Consider the following 21,828-nt stretch of genomic DNA (forward strand, 5'->3'; position numbering starts at 1 on the left):
TAGTTTGGCTCACCCTTGTACTCACAGGACTTTCTCCCAGGTAATATTCAGCCTCCTGGCTTCCTCACTCTCTTCATTATAATCTCTGTGAGAGTCGCAGGATCAGGCAGCACGCCCAGCTCCTCTAGGAGTTCCTCACACAGCCAGGTCTCCTACCTGCTGTTGAGAGACATACTCTCCCATTCTAATTAACTTTAAATAGTCTTTCCACAGGACAGCTTTCCTGTGGAAGGTGAACTCCAATCTCTGGACTGGATCTGCGGAATAGAGTCCCTGGCTACTAAAATCTTTAAACAGAGCGCTGATTCTCTGTTTAATAACTATCTCAGTACCTGGGGAGAAATGAAAGGCTAGAGTGACCTTTTTCCACCTCTTCCTAGTCACTCTACCTCAATATATATATATATATATAGTATCTATATACAGTATCTATATCCTCTAAAAACCTGCCTAAATAGTTAACTCTGGAAGGTTTGAATTTCACCACAGACCAAAATGTTCGTTCTTAAAAGACAATACCCAAAAATAAATAATGGAGGTTTTTGTCTTGAGAAAAAAGGTGCTTTTTAGCCTAATCATTAACTAAAAGAACTTTAATCAAGCTAACCTGGGCATGGAGTTTGGAATCTGACCTTTACTACATCTAGATAAACATTATTCCTGTGCCTGAGCTCCCTTCACTCTGTGGCTCAATCTGAACAGGTCACTCATTCATTTAGCTTTATTCGAATATTTTCTGCAGGCTGAAACAAACCACACCAAAAGCTGAGGAACCCGAATAATGATACCGTTAACCTTGTTATTTTTTGTTTGTATATTTTGCACCTTTTCTGCTTCGCTTCAAGGTAAGAATGGAACGGCTCCTTTTATACTGGGGAAAATGTTTAATAAAACCTATAGATAAATGTAGTTAGGCACAACAGTCATATTGCGAATCATTATTTTGTATAGTAGGTGCAGAATATGAGAGTAGAAATCAAGTTGCCTTGAATTAAATAACATATTTTATTCTATATTTACATGGGCTATAGCTAATTGGCAGAAACTAGCATGCTTTTGCATTTCAGTATGGTGACAGTCTCCTGTTGTTCTTCCTGTAACTCACATACATTATATGTGCCCTGTAGTTTATTCAATATTAAATGTAAATGCTAATACCAGAGGACTCCATTTTTGCATTACTAGATGGGAGCACTAGCTATAGAAAGGTTGCTGTAATGTTGTGAATTCTCCTCATAAACATTCTATTAGTTTCAGGAGATGGCTGAAACCTTTAGGGCTAGTCCACACAAGGAGATTCGGGGAGATTTTGTCGCCTAGCGACTAATCACCTCGTCTTTTGAGCGACTATCTCATCGAAATGCCTCAGTGTTTTTCCCCATAGGCTACATGAAAAGTCGCCTGTGCTAATGCACACTCGGCGATGCGTTTTCAATAGTCGTCCAAAGGCAACTTCGGGCGACTATAGAAAACGTATTGCCACGTGTGCATTAGCGCAGGCGACTTTTCATTATATCCTATGAGGAAAAACGCTGAGGCAGTTCGGGAAAATAGTTGCTCAAAAGACGAGGCGATTAGTCGCCAGGCGACAAAATCTCCCCGAATCTCCTCGTGTGGCCTTACCCTTAGAGCAAACAAACAATGCAATGACTCAATATGCAGAGACTGCGCCACCTGCTATTTTGGATTTTTAAAAGGACACAATCACAGTTTTTATCCCTTGTTTACTATCAATTCAAATTATCAATTGTATTTAATTGTATTTATTGTGGGAGGCAGCCTGGCAGACTTTAAACACAGCAGTCAGGTTTCCTTTAACTCTATTTGCTTGGGATAAGCTCTAACGAGCAGGGCCCCCTTTACTTCCTGTATTTATCAGTATTTGTACAAAACTTGTATTTGTGATGTATACGCCCTCCGCAGTGGTGGTATACTGGTGCTTTTAAATAAGTAATAATGATATTGAATACTTCTGGTCTGATTCAGAACTTAAGAAATGTATGCAGGCAATCTTCAACAAGTTGTTGTAGTTTATTGTAAGGGAAGAAATGAATGCCAAGAGGGCTATGTCATTAATTTTTTAATCCTTTACAGCAATACCATTTTCCAAGTATATTAATTATTCAGGAAGTAAGTGAAAAGTGCAATTGTAGTATAACTGCCTAGTAGTGATGGTGTTCAAGGTTTGATTTCAGCCAGAGTGCTGCAAGGTATTTGTATGTTCTCCCAATGTCTGCATGGGTTTCCTTTGGGTACTCTAGTTTCCTTGAAAAATCTACATGCAGGTTAATTGATTCCTAATAAAGCTGATATTATTGTGGGATTGGAGCTGGCCATACACTCTGTGGATTTGGAGAGGTTGCCAAATGAGTGGATATTTCCCCAATATGCCGACCTTGAGGTGATTGATATCAGGCTAATTTGATTGTTTGGATAACATTGGAAAATGCAGGCCATTGGGACGAGGATTGCATCAACAAGCCAATAGGATCCTTTCCCTTTTAGGATTTTTAAACCAGCCCAATTAATATCTACTTGATTTTTGTCCCATTCGAGGGCCCCATACATGGGCCAATAAACTGCCGACTTGGTCTAGAACAGGGGTGTCAAAAAGGTAGATCGGGATCTACCAGTAGACCTTTAGCTGGTGATCAGAAGATCTGAAGACACTGTCAACAAACAGCTTGTCTAAATCACCCTCCTGTTTCATGCTCTTCATTCAGATAATTATTATTTTAAGGTCATTTAATAAATAGGTGTGGGAATGGGCACTCCTGGTCTAGAAAGACCCACCTATGTATGACCATCTTTAGACTGTAAGTTCTGCTGGAACATTGAATGATGTATACTTTCTTAAAAGTGCGGCAGAATAAGTTAACATTATATAAAAAAGATAATAATAGTGATTCATCTATGCACAGTATCAGCCCATGGACCAACTGGATGGATTGTGTATAAAATAACCATTCACAGAATGGTCACCTTTCCCATTGTTCTACTCATTCAAGCTTCACATCTTCTTCACTTCCTTATTTACCTATGCAATATATGATATGTAACAGATAAGATTTCAGACATGGCTAGGGTTGCCACCTGGCCGGTATTTTACCGGCCTGGCCAGTAAAAATGATGGCTGATCCCAATGTTATTAATAGGGAAAAAAGATAAATATATAGGAAGGCCAGTATTTTTTTCCTGAAAAGGTGGCAACCCTAGATATGGCTGATCATTGAGATAGCCAATGGATATTGGTTGGGTTCATGAAGCAACCATACAGTACATGCACTGAAATTTGTACAATCTGCATGTGTATGGCTAGCTTCAAATTCAGTATGACTATCAAACAAAGCTTTTGTGCAGGCTTCACTATTTCACCAAGTCTTACTGACTTTATGGGGCAGATTTATCAAGGGTCGAATAGTATATTAGAATTTTTGAGTTTCAAAATTCACGCATTCTAATTTTAATCCCCCCTACTCAAATGTAAATTCTAATGTGAGATTTATCACGCCTCGACCATGGAAACAGTCCTAATTCAAGTATTCGGCACCTAAAACCTGCCGAGTTTATATACAAGTCATTTGGGAATGTTAATAGCCTTTCTGACATTCAAGGTTTTGTTCAGAAGGAAAATTGTTTCGTACGGATCAAATGCGATTCGAATTTTCAGGACACAACCATATTAGCCATTCAAATTTTTTCTTAAGTAACCTTCCAGTCGAGTTGTGAGTATATTCGAATCTTAAAAAATTCACATGAATTTGAAATTTGACCTTTGATAAATGGGCCTCCCAGTGTCACAACTCAACAAAACAAAATGTTGCTAAGTGATGTTTGTAGAACCTCTAACAGTAATTTCAAACCTGTTTGTTTAAAAGCTAATTGTCTGCAATTTCTTGTCACCCAGTATTAATGACCTTTGAGACTTTCCTTTTCTTGATTATCAATAAGCAGTGCAGATTGCTTTCTATCTGACTTTGGAATTCTAGTTACTTGCAGTGCAATAACCTTTGGCTCACTAAAGCAGCTGCACATTTGATAACAGATAATGAAAAAAGACAGAATAAATAGATATTGTATATATATAAATTTGATCTAATCTAAAACAAAGGAGATTTCACCTAGTGAAGCTGAGGTTCTTATACTTATACAGATCTAATGATGAGTAACTTCTACTGAGGGGGCTAACCCAGTTATTTTTATGCCCTAGTGACACCTATCAGCATTTAGATCTGATAAGCCTATATACTGTATATATATCTAGTGGCAATCTCAGAAACATTTCAACTGTTAAAACCAAAGCATGGTTAGAAAAGAAATTTGTAGACTATTGCACTTATTGAACTAATTCACTTTAGTTTGGAGTTCAGGGAATCTCACTGCTTTGCCTATTCTGAATTAGGTCATAGAAGTCACTCATTTGTAGACTGGCTTGATGAAGTCACTGGTGCAGCCAGCAAGTTGTTGCTTAATGCGCATATACATGGTAATTTTAATTTTCAGGAGGACTTTCCCTTTAAACCATTAAGCCTACACAGTAACGGTACTACCCGGTACGGGGCCTGGGTGCAGGCTATGCAGCCGGGCCCCCCCCCCTTCTGAAGCGGAGATCACAGTGAATTCACAAGCATGCAAACTGCTTGCAGTCCCTGAGGGGGTGCGGGCCATGGTGCAGCCGCACCCCCACCCCCATATTTCAGCCACTGAGCCTACAGACATTGCCAAATAATGTTGCCAATAAAATTGCTGATTTCAACATTATGAAATCAAATTTGTATTGAACTTAGTTACAGAGGTTGATTTTCAGTTGGCACATTTTAGTAAAGATAGGCTAGGGTGTCCCAATCAGGACAATGTCTTTATTATGCATTATCAGCTGTTTCATAATTTTGCTTTATTACTTTTCTAATTCTGACATAATACATTATTGTGTTAGCCAAGCTCCATCTATTCTTAAATATAAAACCATGCAGTCATATTTTAGGGTAAATACAACAATTAATGAGGGAGGGAACTTCGCTCTTTGCAGACTGCTCCACATACAGTATGTTCTCCTGGTGCTTGCATGGGTTTCTTCTGGGTACCCTGGTTTGCTGCCACACTACAAAAGCATACCGGCAAGGTTAATTGGCTCCTGATAAAACTGGTGTGTGTGAATGTGAAAGGAACATTGGATTGTAAGCTGGAACAAGGACTGATGTGAGTGTTGTATAATATCCTGAAAAGCGCTGCAAAATGTGTTGAAGTTCTATAAATAAAGCATAAATAAAGTAAAGTGAATGCATTTACTTACCTGAAACCCCGGGCCGGTTCACCTATCAGCAGAAAACTGCACCAGCCAATGGTTATACCAGCCGGAAGAGAATCGCTTTGTGGTGCTCGCTAGAATAACTCTGGGCCGGTGCATTTTTTTGCTGATATGAGCACCGGCCCAGGGTTTTAGGTAAGTAAATACATTCACTTGGGGGTGCCTAACATGGCACCCCAAAGTGCTAAACGACTTTCCTTCTCCTTTAAAGCGGAGCTGTCACCCACACATAAAAAGCTGTATAATGAAAGTGCTTTGCAAATTAAACATGGAACCTAAATATTTTCTTCATTAAAACATAACTGTTATAAAGGTGTTTAAATATCAGAGCTGTCAATCAAATATCACCTGACCCACCTCTATGCCTGAGGCATAGAGATGGGGCAGTCAATTACTTTCACTTTCCATTCAGCAATTCCTAGATGTCACTGCCCTCCTCACATTCGCCCTTCCCTCCTCACACTCTATAATTGTGTAGGGCACTGTGCATGGGCATTAGGTCCCCAATTCTGGTGCATTCACAAGATTTTGGAGTGTTACAAAATTTGTCTTAATAACAGTGTCCACAAAATGGCACCTGCTTGCTTGCTTTGACTGTGGAAACAAAATTTTAATTATAAATATAGTGTAAGTAAAGTTTATTTTATCCCAACTAATTTGATAGAAAATGGAATTATTTCTTAGGGTGACAGGTCCCCTTTAATGAGGCATTAAGGGGCCCTTTACTTTCCATAATGCAATACATTTTACTTTTTGGTTTGTTTCCATAGAACAAAGCTCCCAACCCAATATTGCGCCTGCTCTTCTGGTGACCATGTCTCAAATCACTTAGAAATCTGTGTATCTTTTAAGAAATGCCTGTATATTTTATAGGGATGCACCGAATCCAGGACTTGATTCGGACAGTATTCTGTCTTTTTCAGCAGGATTCGGATTCGGCCGAATCCTACTGCCCAGCTGAACCCTTCCCACCCCTAATTTACATATGCAAATTAGTAAACGGTTCGGTATTTGTCTGAATTTTTCATGAAGGATTCTAGGGTTTGAATCCAAAATAGATATTTTTATACATAATATGAAGCCTGTATACATTTTTTTTAAAACAATAACAACCTATGTATTTTTGCAAAATGTACTGTTAGAAAGCCTGAAGAATTAATTGGTTGGATTTGGAAAAAAAGCAAAGAAAACAAATCCCTTTTCCTTATTTTATACTAATAGCGTGACATTTCGCTAAATGAAAGAATGGTTGTTATTAACATATCTTGTGTCCTACCAAAGTGCTGAAGCAAAGTTCACAACCTCCTTCAGTTTCTATACCCACTATCACAGCTGTTGTCCTGTGACAAACTCTCCTGTATGGACAGGCAGCAGACCCATGGAGCAGTTGGTGTTTATTGTGGGAGGCAGGTCAATGCCAACGTCAAACTGAATTGCCATACTTTCCAGCTTTATTTTTTAATGATATCTTATATAAATCTATTTCGGGTTCATCCAAGGAAGGTCTTCACAACTCCTCTCCAACCCACTTAAACTTCTATTGTATTACTTTGACTAGTTTCTCTGTACTTAAGTATGACTTAATTTCCTCTATAAACGAAGATCTGAATCATGGCTGCAAAAGCTATTTTTGCAGAAGATGCTATGCCTTCATGTACTGTATATAAAATAATCATTTTTAGCATGCTTCCCTTTCTTATCTCTGGTTGGTGACTGTAGAGGTTAATGGTTTTGGTATTCTAAATGCATTAATTAAAGGCAAGTTATTCATAGAACAGAAACCAAGGACAAACCTTATTGTTGGACAATGGCACCTTATTTATTTGACATTAACGCATCTATTAATGAAATGTTATTCTAATAACATTAAACATTATCTATACTTAATTTTGCCCAAATGTTGATTTATGAGATGTTAGTATCACACTTTGGCGAAAATATGTAAGCTCACATGTCACATCAAGGCCTTTCATTGTACATGAGTCCTACACTATTTGTGAGTATTCTTAGTTTGTAGTGAATTTAAAATCAAGTACCCCAGACACCTGTGACTGAGTAGTAAGATACACTTACCCTTAGCTCAGGAGCACTAGTGAGAAAGTAAGTAGCTTTTAAGCCCCAGCCAACAAACAAATCTGTGAATAATTACCTTCCTACGCTATCTACTAGCATTTTAAGTTTGTAGTGCATTTTAAATCAAGTCCCCCAGTAGACAATGTGACTGAGTAAGAAGACCATGGTGCACTTCCCCTTAACTCAGGGGCTATAGTGAAAAAGCAAAGAGTTTTTAGGCCCAGCCAAATAACATACATCTATACCTAATTCCCTATTTTAAAGGCTGAATGGCAGCTATAGGCAATATTTGGCTACAATTTGTACATGAAACACAGCGCACGATCTAACCCATATTCTGGAGTTGACCAGCTGCTATAAACAATAAAAAGCCGATATTTGTACACAAAAAGAAAGAGAAAATTTGCCAGCACACAGTTTGCCTTTAAAAATAATTAATACAAAAAACAAGGTGTTAGTACCACACTTTGGCCAAAACCTGTAAGTTCACGTGCCATGTCAAGGCCCCTCATTGTACATGAGGGTACTTGGTGTTTGTGATTGTCCACTTTTTTGCTGACATTGTTTTGAGCAGAAAATGTTGCACGCACATAGTATTTGGTATTTGCTTGGACTAACCACCATTCGGCTGCCAACATTAAAAATGCTGCAAATAATTTTGCATAATGCAAATGGAGAGAATGATATGGAACCTTGTTTAAATGAAACAACAACAAACGACGAACTATAAGTGCAGTGTGGGCACCACAATTCGATATGTTGGTGTATATGTGGGGGCAAATGGGCTGGGGTGTCCTCCAACAATTAAACATATATACACAACAATTGGGACTATAAATCCCCGCCCATGTGACCCCCAACTACTCAATTATACATGAATACTTCAAATATATAAAAGGCAATATTTATTGTTCAACACTATGCCAAAATCTCAAATTAAAAACAATTAAAACCAAACTAAGCAGCGCTGCGTGTACAAAGGGATCCCTTGTGAATATTATAGGTGTAACCCAGCATGGGTAATGATTAAATGTTGTGGTGTGAAAGTGGCGTATCTGGAGCCACCTATAGCGAAAGTTCCAAATTATCCGATGCTGGTATTCGATTAATTATAACCGAATTATGAATAATGGAATATCCCAGGTGTCAAAGTGCCAGAGTCAATAGGTATCAATAAAGCACCCCTTCAGGGTAGGTCTCCTCTAGATAATAACCCCCTTCAATGTTCAAGGGTGAGGAGGGGTTTTATGCACCTGCCGTACGGCCAAAACCCTGTAGGTGAGTACAAAATAATTGGAATGACCAAAAGGACGCCTCCGTGGGGTGTCCTACAAATATGGATGTTTTCCAGGGCAGCCCCGCTCAACCAAGATAAAGTATATTACCGACCATGCGGAAGTCCGTGAATGACTGTGAGTCCTTAGAGAGACGTGTGGCAGCGTCTTCGTTCCGGTTCCGTGATGAGCAGTATTCGGCAGTCCTGGCGCTTGTGGACCTGTATAAGGGGATCCCCACTTGTATGGCACGCGCTGCACCTCAACAGCCGTTTCGCCACAAGCGTGGCTTTGTCAAGAGGTCGAAGAGCCGGAAGTGATGTGCATTTTAAATGGAAGGTCATGTGACCGTGAATTTCAGATGCCCCAAGCGCTGTTCCGGTTTCATTGTATCTAATGGGCAATGAAATTGCATACGCCCAGCAATTGGGATTCCGCAACTTTTGTTGCCAATTATTATCTTTGAACAGTTTCTCTGTACAATGTTGTAAATTCCACATATATGGAGATCAATGCTGGGTTGTCAGTGTAACATGATACTGATGAAAGTATTTCATAGAACAGCCCTATCATGCTTTATGGACACCTCAGAAAACCAGACATAGTGGTGAAAATGTAACATTAAAGGTCAAGTAAACAATAAACTTGATCAATAAAAATTAGAACAAATTCAATATAGTAATTTAGTAATAGGGAATTTCACCCCAAGATTATGAAATGTAATCAATACACACTAAATATAAACAAAAAAGCAAGAACAAAAGAAGGAAAAGAAAAAAGAAAAGGTAAAAGAAAGCCAATTAAGAAAAAAATGAAATAAAATGAAAAATTAATTAACAAAATTAATTAATGCAAAATTCCATATTTAGAGGAACAAATTTTGACGCATACAGGGGGAGAGAAAAGGAGGTTTTCTTAATTAAAAGCGTCACAGGCTTTGTCAACCAGTAGTAAGTTCGACATTGCCTTAATGCATTATTGGGTTATTTGTGAATAAATGCCTGAAAATTTAGATGTCCATTAAGTCCAAATTCTGACTTATAGGTATTGAGTCTAAAGATCCAAGAAGTCTCTAATTGGAGTAATCTATTTTCCAAATCACCTCCCCTTATGTCTCCATGTAGGCGATCAATGCCCTGGAATGAGCAGCCCGAATATCGGCCGCCATGTGAGCAATGTATGTGCTTGGCGATACTGGACATGAGATTACAGTTTTTTATGTCCCGTATGTGTTCATAGATACGTCTCTTTAGCATCCTGATTGTTTTCCCCACATACATGCTACCACAATGGCAAGTAAATAAGTATATTACAAATGTAGTGGTACATGATATGTAATGATACATGTCAAAATTTGTTTGCTCGTTTCCAAAGGTACTTGACATTTTTAGAAATTGGCACTGTTCACAGGCTCCACATCTGAAGGTGCCTGGGTTCTTACAACAGGTCCTTTTGGATCCCTTCCGAAAATGGCTATGTATTAGAAGGTCCCCAATACTTGTGTTCCTTTTATATGTGATTTGGGGGTGTGGGGAAACCAGGGGTCCTAAGGCCGGATCCCCGGTCAATATATCCCAATGTTTGTGAATAACAGATCTCACATCCCTGTCATTACTATTAAAGGTTAGAATTAATCTCGTATGTTCCTGGTTTGCTGGTTTCGCAAGTACGTTTCTTTGCCTATGAGCATTATAAAGCAGGTCTTCCCTATTGGTGGCCAGAGCTCCTTGATAAGCTCTACGGAGGCATCTTGTTTTATAACCTCTAGCCTTGAATCTCTGATAGAGTTTGTAAGCTTCCCGTTTGTACTCCTCCTCCGAAGAACATATTCTTCTCAATCTTAAATATTGTCCCTTGGGAATGCCTTTTATGCATCCTGGAGGATGCATGGATTTGGCATGGAGGAAGCTGTTACTTGCGGTTTGTTTACGAAAGGGTAGTGGTCAAAAGGCCTTGTTGGTCCTTTCGCAATTCAATATCTAGGAATTCAAGCCTCTCCCTATCGTAATTGACCGTATAGGTCAAGTTATACATGTTGACATTAAGTTTGGCCACAAACTCTTTCAATAGAGTATCGGAGCCCTGCCAGATGATCATGATGTCATCAATGTATCTGTGCCATCGAAGAATATGGCACAGGTACATCTCATATTCATCACTAGAGAACACAAATCGTTCCCATTCTCCAAGGTATAAATTTGCATAACTTGTTTAAAGCCTTTGTAACCAAAGTTAGTCACACCTGTATTACAGCTGTAGATATAACTCTGCCAAAGTCTATAATTCATCTACAACACACATTGGCAAAAATCCTTTAAAATATTACTGAGCATCCCTCTTTGAAAATTTTTATTCTAACAAGGAAAAAAAGGCTAGTGCACTTGCAAAGGGATTCATATAGGCTTTATATTCTGGGTAGTGATGTGCGGGTTGCGTTTTTACCGACCCGCACCCGCTTGAAGCTCGCCCTCCCTGCGCCCGCCCGCACCTGCCTACCGGCTTCCTTTTATAGACCGTGCCGACCTGCCTCGCCGATGACTTCACAAAAGAGGCGGGGCGAACAGGTGCACCGTCTATAAAATAGGAAGCCGGCAGTGCATGCTGGCGGGGAGAGCAGGAAAAGAGCCAGAATTAGTGATGTGTGGGTCCCGCGAGTATCGGGCCGGCGTGCACATCACTAATTCTGGGTACTCAGGCGGGGGGGCTGTACTTAGTAATGACTGTCTGCATGATGCTCTAGCGAGGGGGCAACACAGAGAACACAATGACTGTAGAGACTGCTGTGTTCTGTTATTATTTACAGATTTCAGTCATTTACCCTTTAGGCTGATATTATATTGGCCAAACTTCTATGTATCCAAATTTGAGGTTGCTGAGGCTTAAATGAGCCTGTTAGCAATTGCCATTATTGTAAGCTAAGGGGTGTGGAGAAAATATTGGATGACAATGGGTGAAAGGCCTCTACTATAGGAAGCTATAGTTTTACAATATGCTCACCATTAAGACCAAAAAGTAGCCAATCAGTATTGAAATATTGAAATGTTTACAGCAGGGATGCAACAAATCCATAATGTTTGCATATGGCTGAATTGTACATTACAATTTGAGATAAATTTATAATTGTGAAGGTTTATTGTATTGTGGTTAGAGAAGGGTAGGAACAGGTTGATGCTATGTAATCCCTGCAGATGTGTCAGAAATAGAAAGATTGCTACAATCACACAATACTTTCTTTTTCTTTTTGGCAAAGCCACTTGTGCTAACACTTCACCAACCCAAGATTAATATTCATCACAATAAAACGTATACCTGTTATGCATTGGGTTTATGGGTTTATGAAAATCTCTGAAGGGGAACAAAGAAGCAGAGAACTTAAGTGTAAACATATATCATTTATTATATCTCACATCTTCACTGTCAACAAATGAAGGGAAGTATTTTTAATATAGAGAAAAAGAATGTAGGAAACAGGTGCCAGAAATGCATGCCTTGCATATTAGCCACACACACTGACATCTGCTTATGTATGCACTGCAAAGTACATATAGTATTCAGTGACAAGATTTAATTATAGACTGGACATGCTTTTGTGATTGGTGGACAGTAAACATTTCTTCTAAAATTATTTAGCATGTGTTTAGGAGGCAAAGGACCACTTCCCATTTGTAGTATAAAGTTTTTTTTTATCAGAAATCCTAATGTATACATAACTTACAGTCTGTTTCATGTGGGGAATGTGTAGGTTCAAAAAACATATGCCTTCCTGTATTTGCTGCTTTTCCATAAATTTCTCTTCTGTAACAACAATTACAAGATTTAATTTCTTTAACACTTAAAGGAGAAGGAAAGCCATTTTTACTTAGGGGCAGGCCCGGACTGGCAATCTGTGAGTTCTGGCAAATGCCAGAGGGACTGCTATAAGGTGCCATAGAAAGTCAGTATTTAGTGGGCTGGTGGGGGGCTGTTTGGGCCTCTATGTGGGCTAATTGGGCCTCTGTGTACCTGAAATGCCAGGGCCTATTTTAATTCTCAGTCCGGACCTGCTTAGGGGTGCCAAACGTTTGGCAACCCCAAGTGATTGTATCTACTTACCTGACACACCAGGTCGGTGCAGGAGAAAACTGCACCGGTCCAGGGATTCTTCCAGTGAGCACCACGGAGCAATCAGCTTCCAGCTTCTTATTTCTTCAAATTTCCCGGGGCAGACGTAAAATTTGGCTTTTCGCTCTACTGCGCATGTGCTGCTGCGAGAAGAAAATAGAAGCAGGAAGACACCACTTTTTGGTGCTCGCTGGAATAACCCTGGCCCTGTGCAGTTTTCAGGTAAGTAAATACAATAACTTGGGGGTGCCTAAAATTTGGCACCCCCAAGTATAAACTTTCCATCTCTTTTAAGAAAAGAGGAAAATATTTTTTCGTGACAATATTATGTGAAACTAGCTTGTAGCCACTTTTCAAACATACCACCTAGCTAAAATTGTAGTTGCTTATGTATGAAGATTAGCTTTCTCATATCAGAAGTGACTGAATTGACCTGCCCCCCCCCCCATTTTGTAGGAAACAGAGCAGCAGTATATGATTTAATGGCCCATAGATGGTGTCATGACTGTCCATCATACATCCTTCAGTATATATATTTTCATCACTATTGCATATATATATATATATATGGGGAGAAATCAGCTGACCTTAAATTCATATATCACTGATTCATGAGATCATAAAATCACTTATTTATTATAGTCCTATAGATTCCATTTTAAAAAAATATTTCCTTTAATAAAACAGTACCTTGTACTTGATTTAAATTAATCTTTATAGGAGGCAAAACAACCCTAGTAGGGTTAATTAATGTTTAAATTATTTTTTTTTACAGACAAGGTATGGAGATCCAAATTAACTGAAGACTCCTTCCTTATCCAGAAACCCCAGGTCCCTAGCATTCTGGATAACAGAATAACAGGTCCTATACCTGTGTATAAATCATTATATCCAGGCATTTCTGCCAGACAGCACCACAAAAATCAGCACATGAACTGTAGAGGCATACAAACCTATAAAAAAAATCTATAGCCAAATCTGCGCAAACTGCAGTCATTTAGTCAAATATGAATTTTCAGTTTTGCTTGTTTTCCATATTCTTGCAAAAATTGCTTTTTCATTCTTTGTATATTTTCCTTTTCAAATATAGTGCAGACAACAGGACCAAGACTTAACAATGACAAGACCTACAAGTACTTCTATACAACAGAAGTCCTTATTGACCGACCTAGAGGATCAGTCGAGGATAGTGTAGGATACAAGATTTCTTCAGATGTAGATGTCAGCCTGGTATGGCGAAATCCAGCTAACAAAGATGATCAGCTCATCAGAATTGAGGTATGGTTAATGTCATGTACTTACACACTGTGAAAGATCACTATGGAATTAGCTACGAGTGATACTTTGCAATTCTGTCCATGAAATGTTGATGAAATACAACCACAACACCCATGCACCTCTTCCAGTAATTCACTTCCATTTGCATGGAGTTTGTATGAAACTTTTACAATAAATAAAAAAAAACTTTAAAAAATAGGTTTAAACTAGTACATAGGTAGACCTGCTCATTTGACAGTGTCACAAAAAAACAATGTTTAGTAGTTGCTTGTAGCCTTAGCAAAAGCCATTAGGTAGCCATATTTGCTAGCAGTAAGGCCAGTCATAATTTTGGTACATACACAGACGAATAAGCTGCCAATATCATGGACAGCTTCAATTGCATAAACCGGAGTTTTGAACCAGAATTATTCCATCTCCGATATTAAATATCTTTCCATATGTGGATGCTTTTAAAGGTTAGATGCTTTTCTAAACTACGATTGACAAGGCCTTGATGATCACGAAAGTTCCCTATGTACAAACACAACTGTTGCATCAATTTAAGGATCAGTCGCTATTGAGACAAACCACTTGACTACCCAGGGATAAATGGGCCAAGGCAGAAGAAATTATCATCATTGCATGCAGGTGCTGAAGGAGACAATTAGATGAGCCATTATTGTTTTAATGCCATGATTGTTTTGTAGTCTCCCTTTAAGATAGGGCATAATAAATAATTGTTTGGTGGGATTTTACAACAACTGGAGAAGAGAATTTGGATTCTCATGTCTTTCCCAAAAGAGTGTCTAAGAGTAACTACTTTGGGCTCATCTAGGGAACAGCTACAACCTCCCTCTCCATCAGATACATCTTATATGGCAGGGGGGTTCACCATTATGGTACTGGGAGACATATTATAATGGTGACCCTCAAAGGTTTGAGCAATATATATGTATCATTGTCTTTGTATAATCAATAGTGTTTTGTTTTTACTTTGTGCTTTAGATGAAAAATATTAAAGTTGAAAGTGTAACTGAGCGCCCACAGGACAAGAATATATTTACTGGCACTAATGCTGCAAAGATACTTGGTGACAATTATATTAAAAGTATTCAGAGGCCATTTCTGGTACAGTGGAGCTTTGGAAAGGTAAGTAGTATCCTTACAGACCAGATGCTAGCTACGGTTTGGCATATTCACTGGTTGCACTGCATTAATTCATATGCTGCATAATACTATATATAATATCACAGCAAAAAAGAGTCACTACTGAGAGTAACACAAATGTCAATTAACAGCCAAAAACTTTTTAGTGTTACTTCTGTCTCTGGCCCCATATTTGACAAGTAATTCATTTAAGTGCCTAGAAAAACATAGGCTTTTAGTTTGCTAGTTTAGCAATAGTTGAAAAGCAAGAGGGCAAATATTAAATTAAGGGGCTATTCACTAAACTCCAGTATGTCTTTTTGGGGCAAAACACAAATGTTTTTTTTCAAGATTTATTAAAGCTTGATTCAACAAAATTGGAAAATCCGCCATCTCAGAGCTGCCGAGGTTGCATATTAGTCAGTTGTCTCTGCTGGAATTAGCCCGAAAATCCAACCTTTTAGGCTTTTCGGTCTGACTTTTTTATTTAAGAAATCAGAAATATTCCGATTTTGATAAATAGCCCCCTAAGTTAATAAATAAATTGGGTATCTTTGTTGTTTTAGCATGCACAAGATCCATACCCTTTCAAACAAAATCAGACTGCACTTGATGTATTTTTTTGCAAAAAAGTCAATATGCAGAGATGGCTATACTATTTTATCCCTGTTAGAGGTCTCTCCATAGTTTATTTGAAGGTGTTTTGAATGCTTGGACATTTTGCTTTATCTTTCTTCAGTCACTGTTTGTTTTTTATTTCCCTTGCCCTTCTGAACTCATCCCAAAGCTGTATAACTCCCTGGAAAACTGAATCTCAGAATAATAATGACTAAGATAATGATTCTTAGGCTAGTGACACACGGGGGCTGAAATCAGCCATCTGTAATACGCTGGTCAAAAATGAGTCCCTTTGTGGGCATTAGCCTCCTCTCCTGCCTTTACCCAGAACTATTGTGTCAGCTCGGATGCTGAAGTTCACCGAAATGATGCATTCCCTCAGGCCAATTTCAGCTGCCATCTGGCATTAGCCTTAAGCTATGAATTGGGACCCACATTTTATGGTGGGTTTCAATTAACCCCCTTTAGTGAAGTTAAATACTCTATTAAAGAAGTCAATAATAATTCAATTAAACCAACACTATCATGTTGCAAAGCTTCAGAAACCCTGTTTTAAGAAAATAAATGAATTGCCAAAAATAAGAAGATGGAAATCAATAAAGGCACAAGTGGTGGATAAACCTATATGGCACATATTGTATGGAATTTTAATTAAATATTATTAAAATGTTATTAATGCTGCCCACTTCTTTGAAAATTACTAAAGTTTATGCCACAGATTAATCAGACTACTTAAAGCCAACCGTGCATAGCAGGTTAGGATTACATTTTCTAATTTCACTACTAGTGATGGGCAAATAAATTCACCAAGAGCGGATTTGCAGCGAATCTCCGTGTTTCGCCGCAGGCGAATAAATTTGTGAAAGTCCTGCAAAAATTAACCGGCTTAAAAAAATTTGGATGCGCGTCGGAAAAGTCGATCGCGTCAAAACCGTTGCACGTCAACGTTGGACGCCCATTGACTTTAACGCCGGCATCAAAATTGACGCAGGCTGCAAAATTCTAGTTTTGCAAGAAAATTCGGGAGAAATTCGCCCATCACTATTCACTTCTGTTCAGAGAAGATGATAGGGTTCATTTACATCCACAGATGCAGTGGACAAGTTGAGCTCTTCTCAGCAATGAGCTGCATCTAAAAACACTTTTGCATCCAAAATGCAACTTGACTTCCGTATAGTTGTGCTTATTGCTAATCAGTCCTTCCTGCCTTCCTTTCCAAACTGAGCACTGTTGCATCCATTAATGCATGGAGCTGTGCAAACCCTGGAACCACCATCACCTTCTGAGTAACTCCAGGATTTCCTCAGCGCCTTGAATCAATAACAGGGCTGGATTTCAGAGAGTGGCGCCCTAAAGCCATTCGCACGCACGCCCCACCCCCCAGGTTGCATGGTCCTAGTGCCAAACGCAACGCCTTCTCAAGCACTGGAGCACTGGGGAGCTTTGAGTTCCCAGTGCTCCATAGGATGTGGCTGGGCGATATGCCACCCCTAAAATTTTGAGGCCCTGGGCCCGGGCCTTTGTGGCTTCGCCACAAGTCTGGGCCTGATCAATAGACACAGCACCTAAAGAATTCGGTGCAGTTATTCTCACACCAAACACTGGAAATTACGGTAGACAACCTACAAAAACATTTGTCACTATTGCATCTAATTTGCTATGCAGTGCATGGGTAATTGTGCCCATTTTGACATGCACATGCTTTGGAGTCAGACGCAGCACCGTTGCAACAGATTCAATGCCCGTAGTGCACCTACAATGACAGTAGGATTCTGGAAAAAATGGTGCACTGTGGGAAAAAATGATGACAATAGCATCTAAAATTGTACTTTGCTCACTGTGTCAAGGAAGTGAGTGATCCCGATTATGCAGACCCGTCAGTCAACTACCTGCAGAGGTAATATATTTACAACAACTTGTAAAATAGAAGAAAAGTGTACCTGGTTAGCCAGACATATTAGTGCAGTATACTTTTAATAAATATCCGTGTTCAACCTTGTTCTAGGCATTGCTGTTATCCTTTATATCAGTTACATTGCAAGAAAACTGAGTGATACAAAACATATATTCTGCAAAGTATTGCCTTATCAGCAATTCTGGGAATAAATGATTGACATTTATTTAAATAGCATATGTGTGCTTGCTATTGTCCTAAAAAGCCTTGTGCACTTTAACCTTTGGCACGTTTGTGTACCTTACACTTGGGAATAACACCGTGGGGTTATAAACAATTTGGAGAGTGCGGGCAAAAGGAGCAGTGACTCTTTTCATATGATAAATGCTCCACATTACAAAGTAATTGTCCTTATGAAGTTTTTCATCTTATTCACATTAGTGTGAATGCTTCTGCTTACATTAACACGTGCAAAGTTTTTTTGTACCTTTTTACGTATAGGATATATTGTATCTTTGATTTTGACTTGTTCATTATACTCTTTGGGGCAGATTTACATATGGTCGAATATTGAGGGTTAATTAACCCTCGATATTCGTCTGCCGAATGTAAATCATTCGACTTCGAATATCGAAGTCGAATGATTTACTGCAAATAGTTCTACCAAACGATCGAACGAAAAATAGTTCGATCAAACAATTAAATCCTTCGAATCGTTCTATTCGAAGGATTTTAATCCATCGAGCAAACGATTTTTCTTAGACCAAAAAATTGTTAGAAAGCCTATGGGGACGTTCCTAACATTGCACCTCGGTAGGTTTTAGGTGGCGAAGTAGGGGGTCGAAGTTTTTTTAAAGAGACAGTAATTTGATTATAGAATGGTCGAATATTCAAACGTTTTTTTAGTTCGAATCGTTCGATTTGAATTTGTAGTGGTGATTTGATTTGTAGAAAGGCCACCAAGGCCCGGGCCTAGGGCGGAAGGATTCAAAGGGGCTGCATGCTGCCTAACCACACCCACATTGGTTCAGAAACATTGGGGATGCGCTAGAGATAAAATAATTTTTTAAATTTCCCATGCACCAATCCCCATTGCTCCGGTCCCGATGATAAAAATTGCTCTAATAAAAGGGAGGGGACGGGCGAAGAATGTCAGTGGGCCTAGGGGTGCCCGCTATGTAAATTCGGCCCTGTACGTGGCAACGGGCTAATTGCTGATTGCCATGTCACACCCCCTGACATTATCAGCTTGCGCCAACACATCATTGACCCACCCAGCCACGTTATCAATCTGCACCCATTACATCATGGTGGCAACCCTCTTTTGTAATGCTTCATATACTTTACCCAAGGATCAGCATTTTTAAGCAGAAAGACAAAATTCATTAGAAGCTGTTATGTTTCTAACTGCAAATGGCTGAAGGCAGGTCTCAAACTACAGTACTGAGCCCCTTTGCATTGCCTAAAACAGTGGTTTAGAGCCAACTAGGGATGTAGCGAACGTCGGAAAAAAAGTTCGCGAACATATTCGCGAACTTGCGCAAAAATGCGAGCGGTTCGCGAACGGTTCGCGAACCCCATAGACTTCAATGGGAAGGCGAACTTTAACATCTAGAAAAGACATTTCTGGCCAGAAAAATGATTTTAAAGTTGTTTAAAGGGTGCAACGACCTGGACAGTGGCATGCCAGAGGGGGATCAAGGGCAAAAATGTATCTGAAAAATCTGCCTGTGTGTGCTTGGAAGAGATAGTGTAGGGGGAGAGCTGTTAGTGATTTCAGGGACAGATGATAGTAAGTTTGCTGGCTAGTAATCTGCTTGATACTGCTCTGTATTGGAGGGACAGAAGTCTGCAGGGATTTGAGGGACATTTTAGCTTAGGTAGCTTTGCTGGCTAGTAATCTACTGTTCTCTTTAAACAACTGCCATACGTTGACCTTGTAGGCATTGTTTGCCCAGTTTTTTTGGACGCAGCCACTGAAGCACAGTTGCCAGAAAAAATATGCCATATAAATGCTGAAAATAGTAATTTTTCGCCATACGTTGACCTTGTAGACATTGTTTGCCCAGTTTTTTTGGTTGCAGCCACTGAAGCACAGTTGCCAGAAAAAATATGCCATATAAATGCTGAAAATAGTCATTTTTTGCCATACGTTGACCTTGTAGGCATTGTTTGCCCAGTTTTTTTGGTCGCAGCCACTGAAGCACAGTTGCCAGAAAAAATATGCCATATAAATGCTGAAAATAGTCATTTTTTGCCATATACGTTGAGTCAACGTATGGCAAAAAATGACTATTTTCAGCATTTATATGGCATATTTTTTCTGGCCTCTGTGCTTCAGTGGCTGCGGCCAAAAAAACTGGGCAAACAATGCCTACAAGGTCAACGTATACACTACTACAGCGGTGGATACGGATTACGTAAAATATATTATGGCTGCTTGAAAAAAGTCACTCCGGTGTTTTTTCTGGAGACGGTAATATTATGGATATTTAGACAGAATGTGAACAAGGTCACACAGCTAGATGGCGGGTTGAAGAAAACAGTGTGCAAATAATGCCTACAGGGCAAATAATGCCTAAAAGGTCAACTTATACACTACTACAGCGGTAGTAAAATAAAAAAAGTAAAATAAAAAAAAAATGAATATTAAAAAAAAAAAAATTAAAGTTGGTGCTGCTGAACTACTAGGAGCAGCAGATTAGCACACCAGTCCCACTCCCCAACACTGCTAGACTAATAGCACTGGGCTCTTATAGTAGTAGTAGTAGTAGTAGTAAAACAACAAAAAATAAATAAAAGCAGTCCTTACAAGGACTACTGTTATTGCAGCAGTCAGCAGATGAGATCAGAAGCAGGACAGCTGCCCACAGCAGCTACATACAGAGCACTGCAGTAGAAGGTAGATTACTAGCCAGCAAAGCTACCTAAGCTTAAATGTCCCTCAAACCCCTGCAGACTTCTGTCCCTCCAATAACAGAGCAGTATCAAAACGATTACTAGCCAGCAAACTTTCAACTGTCCCTGAAATCACTAACAGGCAGCAGCTCTCTCCCTACACTATCTCTTCAGCACACACAGGCAGAGTGAAAAAACGCTGCAGGGCTTCGGTTTTTATAGGGAAGGGGAGTGGTCCAGGGGAGAGCTTCCTGATTGGCTGCCATGTACCTGCTGGTCTGGGGTGAGAGGGCAAAAAAAGCGCCAACAATGGCGAACCCAAAATGGCGAACGTCGCGCGACGTTCGCGAACTTCCGGCGAGCGCGAACACCCGATGTTCGCGCGAACAAGTTCGCCGGCGAACAGTTCGCGACATCTCTAGAGCCAACAAGACAGTTAGGGGCCCTTTTATCAAAATTCTAATTTGTCAGTTTTTGAAGCTATGAATAAACTCATTTTCTCTAAGTTCTGCAATAAAAAAATATTAAAACCTCCAAAAGTCCAAATGAAGTAAAAATGGTAAATCAGATCAGCTTTTTAGGACCTTGCCTGCTTCTTCTTGCCAGTTTTTTTTAGAGTTTTACATTTTTAAACCTCAAATTGTTGTTTTAAAGAAATAAAAAGACACAATTTTTTTGTGTAAATGTATTGTAAAAAAAGGTTAGTAAATAGCCCCCTAATTATGGAGGGAGTGTGGGTAACTATTTGCAGTCTTGGATTTTGCTCGAACAATTGCAAAATGACTGTAATAACCATGTTTTAGCATTTCTGTAACACTGCTAATAATCAGCCTTTTCAAATATTAAGACTCTAGTGAGGGGGTCCCCAACTTTTTTTTTTCTTTGAGCCACATTCAATTGTAAAAAGCTTTGGGGAGCAACACAAGAATGAAAAAAAAATGTAGGGATGCCAAATAAGTGCTGTGATTGGCTGGTAGCTCCTATATGAACTCTGCTTTGACGCCATTGGGAGCAACATCCAAAGTGTTGGTGAGCAACATGTTACTCATGAGCCAATGGTTGGGGATCACTCACTGTTCTAGTGGGTGAATTAGTCAATGATTAAATGCATGTGTTAGGGCAGTGCTTCCCAAACTCTGTGGCTATTGCTTGTCCCCCTAGGGGGCTTGGAGCATTGCAGGTGGCCATTTAGGTTGACAGGTAGGGATAATGGCCGTTGCTCTCCTAGATGTATTTGCGGTCATAGGTGTTATGGA

The 21,828-nt window shown here is 39.4% G+C and overlaps 1 protein-coding gene across 1 annotated transcript in view; it reads left to right on the plus strand.

Moving 5' to 3' along the window:
• The first annotated feature begins 472 nt into the window (after positions 1–472).
• Positions 473–21,828, plus strand: part of mttp.1.S (microsomal triglyceride transfer protein, gene 1 S homeolog) — a 42,805-nt gene continuing 21,449 nt past the window's right edge. Inside the window, exons 1-3 of the mRNA XM_018243395.2 lie at positions 473–845; positions 13,847–14,034; positions 15,022–15,165. Of these exons, the coding sequence (XP_018098884.1) occupies positions 782–845; positions 13,847–14,034; positions 15,022–15,165 (396 nt within the window). The 5' untranslated portion in view covers positions 473–781. The remainder of the gene's footprint in view (positions 846–13,846; positions 14,035–15,021; positions 15,166–21,828) is intronic.

Source organism: Xenopus laevis, chromosome 1S (assembly GCF_017654675.1).
Source record: "Xenopus laevis strain J_2021 chromosome 1S, Xenopus_laevis_v10.1, whole genome shotgun sequence".
NCBI lineage: Eukaryota > Metazoa > Chordata > Amphibia > Anura > Pipidae > Xenopus > Xenopus laevis.